General features: G+C 50.9%; 2 protein-coding genes across 4 annotated transcripts in view; one reads left to right on the top strand and one right to left on the bottom strand.

Moving 5' to 3' along the window:
- Positions 1-1,209, top strand: LOC134395645 (zinc finger protein 774-like). The gene has a single exon (XM_063121806.1). The coding sequence runs from the start codon at positions 547-549 to the stop codon at positions 1,207-1,209; it is 663 nt and encodes a 220-aa protein (XP_062977876.1). The 5' UTR covers positions 1-546.
- A 4,146-nt stretch (positions 1,210-5,355) lies between these two features.
- Positions 5,356-12,803, bottom strand: part of LOC134396171 (zinc finger protein ZFP2-like) — a 31,595-nt gene continuing 24,147 nt past the window's right edge. For all 3 annotated transcript variants that reach the window (XM_063122570.1, XM_063122571.1, XM_063122572.1), the window contains exon 9: positions 5,356-11,553. In XM_063122570.1, the coding sequence (XP_062978640.1) occupies positions 10,148-11,553 (1,406 nt within the window). In that variant the 3' untranslated portion in view covers positions 5,356-10,147. The remainder of the gene's footprint in view (positions 11,554-12,803) is intronic.

Below are 12,803 nucleotides of genomic sequence, written 5' to 3'. Positions count from 1 at the left end.
TCAGGTTGTGGGAAAGCCCTGAGTGTGAGCTTACAACTTCCTGTTCTGTTTCCCGCCCTCTCCTTTTTTACTGTAACTGTGGCTAAAACCTACGTAGGTTGCCTAATAAACATATTCTGACTTCTGATTCTGTACCCAGGAAAAAGCACAAGACAGAGAGAGCGCATCGATGCTCGGTCTGCGCACAGCTCTTCATGGGGAGCTCGGAACTTGCCACGCACCGAAGAACCCATAAAATGGAAAAATCGTTCCAATGCCAGGAGTGCGGGAAGTTCTTCTGCTCGAAGGCGAACATGCTCAGGCACCATCAGATCCATACTGGGGAGAAACCATACCAATGCTCACTTTGTGGAAGCAGTTTTAGGCAGCAGGAGCAGCTAACTGTGCATGAAAGGACTCATACGGGCGAGACACCGTTTCACTGTTTGGTGTGTGGGAAAAAATTCAACAGGAAGTCCGTCTTCCTGACACATCAGAGAATCCACACAGGAGAGAAGCCATATCAGTGCTCTTTTTGCGGTAAAAGGTTCATCCGGAGGGCCTACCATGCCATCCACGAGAGAATCCACACCAGAGAGAAGCGGGTACCGATGCTCGGACTGTGGGCAGAGTTTTAATTGGAATGCAGAGCTCATTGAACACTTGAGAACCCACACTGGGGGGAAGCCATACAAGTGCCTAGGCTGCGAAAAGCGCTTCAGCCAGCATTCGGACCTCATCAGACATCAGAGAACCCACACGGGAGAACGGCCCTACAAATGCTCTCATTGCGGGAAGGGCTTTATCCAGAGGGCGCAGCTGATCTTACACGAAAGGACCCACACAGGAGAGAGGCCCTACAAATGTTCACAGTGCGGGAAAAGCTTCAGCCGAAGCTCTGTCCTCATCCGGCACCTCCTTCTGCACACAGGGGAGAAGCCGTACAACTGCTTGGACTGCGGGAAAAGCTTTTGTGAGAGGGCCCAGCTCGTGGCCCACGAGGTCACGCACGCGGACGACAAGCCCTATAAATGCACCGACTGTGGGAGGAACTTCAGCTGGAAGTCAGCTTTCACCCGACACCGGAGAATCCACACAGGAGGAAAGCCACACCAGTGCCCCGATTGTGGGAAGAACTTCATTCGAACCACTCACCTTGCTGCCCACCAAAAAACCCACGGAAAGGAGACAGAGGGCAATGTCTTGATCGGGAATGAAATTTTAACCTGAACAGCAAAGAATCCAGCTCCAAGGATAATGGAGATTATCCATTATAATGATGAGGAGAGACTGAAAGAACTGGGCATGTTTAGCCTGGAGAAGAGAAGATTGAGGGGAGACATGAGAGCACTCTTCAAATACTTAAAAGGTTGTCACACAGAGGAGGGCCAGGATGTCTTCTCGATCCTCCCAGAGTGCAGGACACGGAATAACGGGCTCAAGATAAAGGAAGCCAGATTCCAGCTGGACATCAGGAAAAAATTCCTGACTGTTAGAGTGGTACGACAATGGAATCAGTTACCTAGGGAGGTTGTGGGCTCTCCCACACTAGAGGCATTCAAGAGGCAGCTGGACAACCATCTGTCAGGGATGCTTTAGGGTGGATTCCTGCATTGAGCAGGGGGTTGGACTCGATGGCCTTGTAGGCCCCTTCCAACTCTGCTATTCTATGATTCTATGATCTCAATGTTCAGAGCTTAGAGCTGGCATAGCAGAGTGCAACCTGAGAGTCCCCAGTTCAAATCTTAACTCATCTATAAACTCACTATTTGGCCTTGGGCCACAATTTTCATAACCTCCCCTCCCCCTCCTGCAATATGGGCAGAACAAGCGGGACCTGCAACGAAATGTTGCAGCATGGAGTGCTGCTATTCAGATGCCGGCCGGCCAGCCAACCTAGCCCTCTCCTATGTTATTCCATTCTGCCCTCCCCCCTAGCTTTCTGTTGCCCACCCACAAGAGTCATTGAGCATGCATTCGGCTTTCCACCCCTAAAGATTTGTTTGTACTTATTTAAACTTTGGGGTTTCTCCAAACTTGAAGCCTCCCTCTCATGCGTGAGAGAATTGACATTGATATTTGTATAGGACTATAATCTGCCTTACAGGGCTGTTGTGTAGGGGCTTGGTGATGCATGTTTTGAACATTCTAAAGAGCTTTATTTTTAAAATGCTATTATTTTGAGAATTTCACCGTCCCCTTTGCAGTTTTAAGGTCTTTGAAGAAACCCCAGTCTGGGAGATATTGAGGTAGATACCATTTACCCACAAGGCGTTTAGATCCAGATTGAATCTGAATCAACTGTGCTGGCAGAAGTGAACCTTCCTGCTCTGCTCCTCCAACACACTGAAAAATGCTACCCAGAGAGTCAGAAGTTCCTGCAGAATGGGATGAGCTGTGATATGGGGGGAATCCCCCAAAATCAAGTGGAGGGACAAATCCTGGACCCAATTCTGCAACACATTTATTTATACCTATTTTTATTTTATTACATTTACATCCTGCCTTTTCCCCTCTTGCAAGGAACCCAAGGTGGCTTACGTGATCCTCCTCCTCTTCTCCATTTTATCTTCACAACAGCCCTGTGAGGTAGGTGAGGCTGTGTCAGTGGCTGGCCCAAAGTCACCCAGTGAGCTTCACGGCCAAGTGGGGACTAGAACCCGGGTCTCCCAACTCCCACTCTTAACTAATATACTACATTAACTCTAGCCCTAAACATCTTGGGACCAGGATACCTGAGAGAGCGCCTTCTCCCTTACCAACCTGTCTGGTCACTGAGGTCATTCGAGGTCATGCTCCTGGTGGTTCCACCTAGATCCATCCTCCAATTGGAATCCACCAGGGGAAGAGCCTTCAGCGTGGTGGCACCCCTCCTGTGGAACTCCCTGCCTCTGGAGGTCAGGCAGGCGCCAACCTTGTACTCCTTTCGGCGCCTCCTGAAAACATCTTTATTCCAAGAAGCCTTTCTCTAACATGCAGCCCTGGATTACTGTTATTGCTTCTTTTAAATTTTGTTTTAACTGTTTTTATTCTGTTTTTATTTTCATTTTACATTGTACACCGCTCCGAAATTTTTCAATGGGGAGCGGTATATAAATATTCTAAATAAATAATAAATAATACACCTAATGTATGTAATATAAGATTTTCCTCACTATTTCAGAAGATGATAGTGACAACCTACTCGCTAAGTGGTCAGTCACACCCACACTGGGTCAAGTTACTACTTGATTTGGTCCTTCGGCGGCGTCTGCCTATGGGGTACTGTCAGTGTTAGGGCCATGCATTATGTTAAAACCCAGCTCCACGCTACATTCAGCGCCACGATAAAAGCAGCCTTGTGAAAATAAGCTAGGCCTTGCCTGTTGAGAATTTGGAAGCTCTTCTGGAGACCAGGGGGCTGTCTATACAAGGGCAGGTTGTCGCTATGATGAGCTCAAACCCCCTACCTTCGCTGCTGTGGGGCAGATGTGGCTAATCCCGATGCTGTAGCAAAAGTGCAGGGTTTCCGGTGCTGGGCCCACCCTGTCCTCTGCCTGGATGGGTGGTGACCAATCAGGGTTTGCCATCCACCTGGCCACACCTCTGCTGTGACTTCAGTGTGAAGCTAGACGGCAGGCAATGGGCCTGTTCAGAAGACATCTTAAACCATGGCTTTAACCATGGTGGTTAAGCCAAAAAGCCAGGCCATGTTCCGAAGACACCTTAAACCATGGCTTTAACCATGGTAGTTAAGCCAGAAAGCCAGGCCATGTTCAGAAGACACCTTAAACCATGGCTTTAACCATGGTGGTTAAGCCAGAAAGCCAAGCCATGTTCAGAAGACACCTTAAACCATGGCTTTAACCATGGTGGTTAAGCCAAAAAGCGAGGCCATGTTCAGAAGATACCTTAAACCATGGCTTTAACCATAGTGGGTAAGCCAAAAAGCCAGGCCATGTTCAGAAGACAACTTAAACCATGGCTTTAACCATGGTGGTTAAGCCAAAAAGCCAGGCCATGTTCAGAAGACAACTTAAACCACGGCTTTAAGCATGGTGAATAAGGCTTTTTGCTTTATTCACCGTGGTTAAAGCCGTGGTTTAAGGTGTCTTTTGAACACAGCTCGGCTTTCTGGCTTAACCACCATGGTTAAAGCCATGGTTTAAGATGTCTTCTGAATGGGGCTACAGTGTACTACTTGCCTCGCTCCAGAGAAAAAAGTCAAGTTTTTCCCTTTGGGGCTTTGAGGGAAAGGCCTGCATCAGTCATATAACTGATGCAGCGCATATTTGCAGCCACCGGGAGCTTTGGGGCACGTATAAACAACCCCCAGGAGAAAAGCTGGAGGGGATTGTGGGAAAATACACCAGGATGCTGGACTCGCAGAACGCCTCTTCCCAGCCGCTGTTTATCTTGGCATCTTTCCCAGCTTAATGCCAACTGAAAGAACTGGGCATGTTTAGCCCGGAGAAGAGACGATTGAGGAGAGACATGAGAGCACTCTTCAAATACTTGAACGGTTCTCATGCAGAGAAGGGCCAGGATCTCTTCTCCATCATCCCAGAGCGCAGGACCCAGAATCATGGGCTCAAGTGACAGGAAGCCAGATTCCAGCTGGACGTCAGGAAAAACTTCCTGTTAGAGCAGTACGACAATGGAACCAATTGCCTAGGGAGGTTGTGGGATCTCCCACACTGGAGGCCTTGAAGAGGCAGCTGGACAGCCATCTGTCAGGGATGCTTTGAGGTGGATTCCTGCACTGAGCAGGGGGTTGGACTTGATGGCCTTATAGGCATGACTTTTCTATGCTCCTCTCTCTCCCATGAAAAATTAGTTAAAAGTAGAGAGGGAAAAGGACTTATTTTCGATCCACAGCAAATTGGAGAAGTCTATCAATCGCTACTAGTCCAGATGGCTCTATGCTACCTCCAGTATCAGACAGCATGCCTGTGTATACCAGTGCTGTGGAACATGGGCAGGCGAGTGCTGGCAGCTCCTGAAAATGAAACCTTCTTCCACTGACTAGCCACTGTTTTTATTGGTCCTTTGTTTTAAATTGAACAGTTTTAATTTGCTCTTTTAATCTTTTCACTGTTTGTTCCTATGTGCACCGCTCCAGAATCTATTTTAGCTTGGGAGTGGGATATAAATATTGCAAATAAAATTAAAAAAATGTTTGCCACGGCTTACACTGCAAGGGGGGTTGGCCAACCCTGAAACCTCTGCCCTCTTCACACTATGAATCATTTCGTGTCTCCCCTTACTCACTTTCTCGCTAAGCTCAAACATGGAAGAGTCTGTGAGCTTTCTTCACAGGGGAATTGCTCCAAGAAGGAATCAAGCCTCTTGAAGAGGTATCAACAGCAAGATGACCATGGCAGGGAATCGTCTGTGTTTTTTTTGAGATATCACTTTATTAAGCTGAAGAAATAAAGAAGAAAGTACCCAAGAGCTTGAAAGATACCCCAAACGCAGCATATGCCTATCCAAAGCAAAAAGCTAGAGATGGAGGGGGGAGAGAACGGGACACAGGGAGAACATTACCATTTGTAAAATAAAAAGAAATCCACAAAAGGGGAATAAAAATACAGTTCACCAATTTGGATATTGGAACTACGATCAAGAACAGCACCGGGGCAGATCAAAGACCTCTCTCCTTTCCTGCTAATTGCAATTCGTGGCAGGGCGGAGTGATGGTTTTTGCCCGTTGCAATCACATCCGTAGCCCGAAATAAACCCTAGGGAGCAGAAATCACGGTGGATCAACCTTGACAAAGATGCTGTGACGTTGGGTACCAATGGATATAGATTCTGGAAGGTTCTATGGTTACCTGAAATAACAAGAGATGATCGCACGCAGGGGCTTTGGGCCACTTGGAAGCGGCACCTGTGTTTTGTGGTTTTGAAAAAGACCTTTTCACAGTTGCGTCACTTGTGGGTTAGGGTTAGCGACTGAGCTTTCACCCGGACATACAACCTTGTCATAGGCTGGGAGTGAAATTTGACCCTCCGGGCACTCTGTAAGCTACTACAGACGCCTTTTTTGGGGGGGGACACTGGGGGCTGCATACAGCCCATAGGGAGTGCATCACCCACCCCTGCTCTACATGGATGGTATAGTCCCAGCAGAGGAGTGTATCACAGCCCTCCACAATACTTCTGCACCAAACGGTTCCATTCAGGCAAGGATGTGACAGAGGAAGGGGACCTTCCCCACTTCAACTGAGCTGCCGAGGAAAAAAAGGTATGGAAAAAGCAGCCTCCTGTGTGGAGCAGTCAGGTTCAGTTCATGTCAGGCCTCTGGGGAGCCTGTACAGCAAGGCGAGCGATTTATGGCCTCAATACGGAGTTGGCCCAGGGCTAGGATGTCAGGGGCAGATGCCAGCAGTGGACAGGGTGACTTGTGGCATCTCTCTCTCTCACACACACACACACACCTTACCACAGACACATGCACCCTTACCAGCCCCACCACGTGAGCTGATACTTGTAGATCAGGCGAGAGGCATTTTCTCTGCCCTATCCGCCACAGGTCAGAGGTAAGCCCTTTCCCCTCTCTCAGTCCTAGGGTGTGGAAAGGGTGCAGGGTCTGGGGACGAACTTGGCAGGCTGGATAGGAAACTCCCCCTTGGGCCGTATGAGGCCAACAGCTGGGAGGTTCCCCCACCCCCACCCGGCCTGCTCTACTGTCACCCATTATGCTTGGATGCCATTACAGCCCTTTCCCTGCACCATCCGGCTGAAGTGGTGCAATCCAGAACCCAACCACTTCACGTTGTGCTACTTCTCGAGACAGACGTGTGCAGGGAAGGGGTCAGTCTCAGCTTAGCGAAGACTGGCACATTAGCCATACAGCAAGAGAGCCCGCCGCACCGGGTTCCGTTACGACCCACAGCCAATTCTTTTGCCATCTCAAGGCATATCTATACGACAGGTTTTCAGCTGGCTTATTGGTCACACCTCACTTTGCAAAGAACTCTGGGAATTGTATTTTCATGAAGGGGTGAGGCTGCTTTGATGGAGACCCTTTGTCCCTTTCACAGAACTCCCAGGATTCCTTGGGCAGGCGCCAAGACAGCCTAAACAGTGTTGAGGCCGGTTTAAGCCCTGCACTAAAAAGGAAGCGGGCTCCAGTCAGAGCAGAGGAATCTAGGGCAAAGAGGCTGAGAACCCATGTAACACACATTCTGCAGAACAAAGTGGTGGATTTCTGGACTGTACCACTTCAGAAGGAACAGTGTTTGAGTGGGATTTTTCTGTTTCCATCAGGGGAGGAGCAGGGGAAATAGAACTTCCCTGCATGTAGAAAACAGAACACGGAAGGAGAGGATTCCATAGCCCTTTCCACAATATCCTATATATCTAGATCAGGAGTGGGGAACTACATCAGGGGCACACCACCCCACAGCCCCCCAAAACAATTAACAAATAATTAAAAATGGTGGCCGGAATGGCAATTGAGCACCACTTTGTTGTCAAGCTATAGTTGACCATTTTGGTGCTCCATAGTAAGTATGGAGCACTAAAAGGGTTAAAAGAAAAGAAAAAAGTCAAAATGGTTACACTAAATGGTGTGTTTTTTTTAAAAAAAAAAGTTTTTTGATTTTTTGTTAAAATTCTGGGGATCCGTCCCTAGTTTTCATGCAGGGAAGTTTTATTTTAGGGGAAGAACGTTTTTAAAAAACTTGACACCCACCTACTCAAGTCCGGTCTGAAGTGATACAGTCCAGAACTCAACCACCTTAAGGCATGTTCCGCACATGCAGCGGAACGAAGCGTTGGGTGAAGAAAGTGCTAGAACCTGCGGACCTACTTCGGAACAAAAACAGGGAATCCGTTTTTAAAACGCTCCTTTTCATAAAGTCTCTGCGAGGAGTACAGCTAGGACCTTAATCGCTGAAGAGCTACCTTTCTACCTGCGGGGAGTTTTTGTTTTCCCCTTAAAGGAACGAAAATGGTGGGGTAGCACTGGGGGGGGGGGGGAGAAGTGGTTCCCACCCACCCACAGGTACAGAACTTAAGATTCTAGCACCTCATCCTGCTGCATCTACGGACCCAAGTGCAATTCTCTGCATTTTCTAACTGAGTTTGGACCTGGATGAAAATGGGGAAAGCGGGTGTCAGGCAGCTCAGCAGCTGAACCAAACCAGAGGCCCCACCAACAAGTCCACCCTCATCATGACAAGAGGAGGAAGTTCGTATATGTAAATAGACAGATGGATAGATAGATAAAATAAATAACACATACTGCCAGTTGAGCCTGCTACCCAAGCCAAATGGTAACAAAGGAGAAGTTAAGATTCGTCTCCCACAATCACACAGAGTTTGTCTATGCTGGTTTTGCTCTGTTCCTGGTCCGCTCCCACAGTTCAACCCATTTCTCGGGGGCCAACCCTTTCGTCAGGGGCAAAACGGCCACGCACCGAGGACTCCCGCGGACCGACTCTTCGCCAGTCCGGAGCACTGATCACTTCGTGGCAACGTGTGTGTTTGTGTGTGTACATCCATGCGCGCAGAGCAACTTCGTTCCTGCTGGCCAGGAATAGCTTTATTCCGTGGAAAGGTTGGGTGGGATTCATTCAAAAGCCTTTGTGAAACTGAGCTTGCGCCATCGTCCATTCGGGGGTCGGCAGCTAGGGGGAATGTGGGCCGAACGGGGCCTTCTCCGGGGGCCAACTGAACCCTCAATTGCCAGCCCAAACTGTCTACTTCCGCTTATTAGAAACGATATTGCAAGAGGACGCTGGTGCAAAGAAACCACACTTGCGTCAGGCCGCGATTCAACACACACCCCTTCGCTGCCGCCGGCCCCTGACACACACCTTCCCGCTTCCTGGCAGCCTGAAATGTGTATTTCAGTCAACAGGAAAAGAAGTATTAGACCCATGGGGCTGTTATTCCAGCTTCCAGGCACTGCACCGGCCTTTTCCTGCTTCCTGGCTACTGGGGAACAGAAGGAGAATATGGCCGCCTGTTGCTAGGCAACAGCCTCACATCTCCCCCTTTCGCCACCTTGCCAAAAACAGCATGGAGGAGGCGGAAGAGAGAGAAACATAGGGGTTGGGGGGGGGAGAGAGAGAGAGAGGCCCTGTTCAGAAAACACTTTAAACCACGGTTTTAACCACATTTAAGCCAGAAGCCAGGCTGTGTTCAGAAGACACTTTAAACCACGGCTTTAAACATGGTTAAGCCCAGGCTGTGTTCAGAAGACACTTTAAACCACGGCTTTGACTACGGTGAATAAAGCAAAAAGCCTTATTTGCTGTGGTTAAAGACGTGGTTTAAGGTGTCTTCTGAACGGGCCCATAGAGAAAGAAAAGAAAGAGAGAGAGATGTAAGGAGCAGTGGATTGTAGGTGATTTGGCCTACAATCTCCATGATCCCCTCCCCATTGGCTATGCTGACCAGGGCAGATGGGAACTGTAGGCCAAACCATTTAGACAGCCCTGATAGAGATGTAGAAAATAGCGGGGGGGGGGGGGGCAAGGAAGCAGGCAGCCAATATGGAAGGGGAGAGAGAGGACTGTACCACTTCTCACATAACCTAATCTGCAACTCGCTTTGAAGAGGTATTTATTAGGGCTGTGCAAGCTTCGGGCCTCAGCTTCGGAAATCCGAATCACGGAGGCCGTTTCATGGCGGATCCGCCGTTTTCTTGCACAGCCCTAGCCCCTGCCCCCATACAGCCTGCAACTCCCAGCATCCAGTGCCTGAGAGGCCTGAACCCGGGCGATCTCCACTGACCCTGGAGGGGTCCACGTGACTTCTGCAGGCACCGCTACGGCTGCCTGCTTCAAACTTCTCCAGGGTCAGTGGAGACTTCCAGATTGAGGCAGCAGCAACCAATCGCACAGAAGACCTGGCGATGGCAGCAGCTACTTCCTGTATTCCCTCTGCTCCTGGGCCCTGGCAAGTACAGCCCCCACCAGGCACTGCATGCTGGGAGTTGTAGGCTGTATGGGGAGGGCCTAGGGCTGTGCAAGAAAATGGCGGACCCGCCATAAAATGGCCTCCGCGACTCGGATTTCTGAATCCGAAGCCTGAGGCTTGCACAGCCCTGGTATTTATGCCTGCTGCCGTTTCCTTTAGCGGCAAAACAACGGCCCTGTTGTCTCATTCCAAAAAGGGCGCAAGCTCCAACCGGGGTGCGGAGCAGAGAGAGAGGGGAAAAGAAGGCAGGGCCCCATCACATCTTCATCTCCACGCTTTCTCCTTCGGCCTCGGCTTCCGCGTAGGCCTCTTCCGACGCCTGCGAGAGGTCCGACATCAGGCCGAGGTTCACGCACTCGGGGCACTTCTCGGGGCTCTGGGCGCCGGAGGAGAAAATCTTTCCGCAGTCGGCGCAGATGAAAGAGTTCAGGCCCAGGTGGCTGCGCTGGTGGCGGATGAGGGCCGCCTTGGTCTTGAAGCAGCTGCTGCAGTTGGCGCAGACGTAGGGCTTCTCGTTGGTGTGGGTGCGCTCGTGGGCGATGAGCTGGGAGCTCTCGCGGAAGCACTTGCCGCAGTCCAGGCACATGTAGGGCCGCTCGCCCGTGTGGGAGCGCTCGTGGGCCACCAGGCTGGAGCGCTGGATGAAGCCCTTGCCGCACTGCAGGCAGACGTAGGGCTTCTCGCCCGTGTGGGTCCGCTCGTGCTTGCTGAGGCTGGAGCGCACGCTGAAGCTCTTCTCGCAGTACAGGCAGGCGTAGGGCTTCTCGCCCGTGTGGGTGCGCTCGTGGGCGATCAGCTCCGAGCTCCAGTTGAAGCCCCGGCCGCACTCCAGGCACTTGTGGGGCTTCTCGCCCGTGTGGGTCCGGATGTGGGCCATGAGGTGGGAGTTCTGGCTGAAGCTCTTGCCGCACTCCGAGCAGGTGTAGGGCTTCTCCCCGGTGTGGATGCTCTGGTGGCGGATGAGGTCGGCGCTCAGGCTGAAGCCCTTGCCGCACTCCAGGCACTTGTAGGGTTTCTCCCCCCGGTGGCTGCGCTCGTGGAGGACCAGGGTGGCCTTCTGGCTGAAGCTCTTGCCGCACTCCAAGCAGGCGTAGGGCTTCTCGCCCGTGTGGCTGCGCCCGTGGATGATGAGGCTGGAGCGCTGGTTGTAGCGCTTCTCGCACAGCAGGCACTTGTAGGGCTTCTCGCCCGTGTGGGTCCGCTCGTGCAGCTGGAGGTGGGAGCTCTGGCTGAAGCGCTTGTCGCAGTGGGAGCACTTGAAGGGCTTCTCGCCCGTGTGGGTGCGGCCGTGCGTGGTCAGGGTTGACCGCTTGCCAAAGCTCTTGCCGCACTCGTTGCACTTGTAGGGCTTCTCCGCCGGGGACGGGGGCTTCTCCGGGCCCCCGAGCGGCGGGCCTGGGCTCAGGCCAGCCCCGAAACTCTTGGAGATCTCCTGGCCCTTCTTCTGGAGGAAGCTCTGCTGGATGGCGAACTCGCTGAAGTCGAAGAAGCCCCCGCCGAAAGGGATGGAGATCGGCCCATGGCTGTCCAGCGGGCGGCTGGCGGAGGCGCCCGCCCGGGGGAAGCTGACCTCGTCCCCGCCCCACATCATCCGGTTCAGCTGCAGCTGCTCCGAATTCACCAGCGACGGCTCCCCTTCTTTGTTCTGGCCTATCCAGCCGGCTGCAGAAAGAAAAACCAAGGTAAGAGAGAACTCAAAACGAGGGGCAGGGACACAGGTTCTCGCTAGGTAAGGGCAGAGGTTAAGCGGGTTGTGAATACAGAGTCAAGGTTCTAGTCCCTATGTGTGCAGTAGGGATTGAGGTTGATGTATTTCTATCCGCCTTCTTCACAACGTGAACAGTTTTATGAGCCTCAGTGCCAGGGATCAAACCTTCCACATGTATTGCGTGTGCTCTACCAACGGAACCATGACCTTTGCTCCAAAGGGTGCTGGTCTACAGGGCCGTCCCTGCCATGAGGCAGAGTGAAGCAGCCACCACAGGCAGCAGATTTAAAAGGCCAGCAAACGGTTAACTATTTGGTTTGTTAATTGGGACCAATCCTTTTCAACTTGTTCATAAACGAACTGGAATTAGGAGTGAGCAGTGAAGAGGCCAAGTTTGCCGACAACACCAAATTATTTAAGGTGGTTAAAACACAAAGGGATTGTGAAGAGCTCCAAAAGGATCTCTCCACGCTGGGAGAGCGGGCGTCCAAATGGCAGATGCGGTTCAATGTAAGCAAGTGTGAGGTGACGCACGTTGGGGCAAAAAACCCCAACTGCAAGTATAACCTAATGGGATCTGAGCTGGCGGTGAGTGATCTTGGGATTGTGGTGGACAGCTCCATGGAAATGTCCACCCAGTGTGCGGCCGCTGTATAGAAGACAAACTCCATGTTAGGCATTATAAAAAAAGGAATTGAGAATAAAACGGCCAGTATCGTACTGCCCTTATACCAATCTATGGTGCGACCACACTTGGAATACTGTGTACGGTTCTGGTCACCACACCTGAAAAAGAATATTATAGAGCTGGAAAAAGTGCAGAAAAGGGCAACTAAAATGATGAAGGGGTTGGAGCATCTCCCCTACGAGGGAAGGTTACATCAACTGGAATTGTTTAGTTTGGAAAAAAGGAGGCTGAGGGGAGACATGATAAAGGTGTACAAAATTATGCCTGGTGTGGAGAATGTGATAAGGAGACATTTTTCTCCCTCTCTCAAAATACTAGAACCCAAAGGGGTCATCCCATGAAACTGATTGGTGGGAGATCCAGGACAGATAAAAGGAAGGACTTCTTCACACAGCGCAGAGTTAAACTGTGGAACTCACTACCACAAGATGTAGTGATGGCCACCAATCTGGATGGCTTTAAAAGGGGGTTGGATAAACTCCTGGAAGAGGCTCTCCATGGCTACTAGCCCTGATG

This window comes from Elgaria multicarinata, chromosome 3 (genome assembly GCF_023053635.1).
Source record: "Elgaria multicarinata webbii isolate HBS135686 ecotype San Diego chromosome 3, rElgMul1.1.pri, whole genome shotgun sequence".
In the NCBI taxonomy this organism is placed as follows: Eukaryota; Metazoa; Chordata; class Lepidosauria; order Squamata; family Anguidae; genus Elgaria; species Elgaria multicarinata.
The sequence above is the reverse complement of the archived record's forward strand: the minus strand, read 5'-3'. Positions and strand labels throughout refer to the sequence as shown.

Bases quoted from the DNA above. Each gene is read 5' to 3' on its own strand.
- LOC134395645 (XM_063121806.1), top strand. From the start codon at position 547: ATGCCATCCACGAGAGAATCCACACCAGAGAGAAGCGGGTACCGATGC.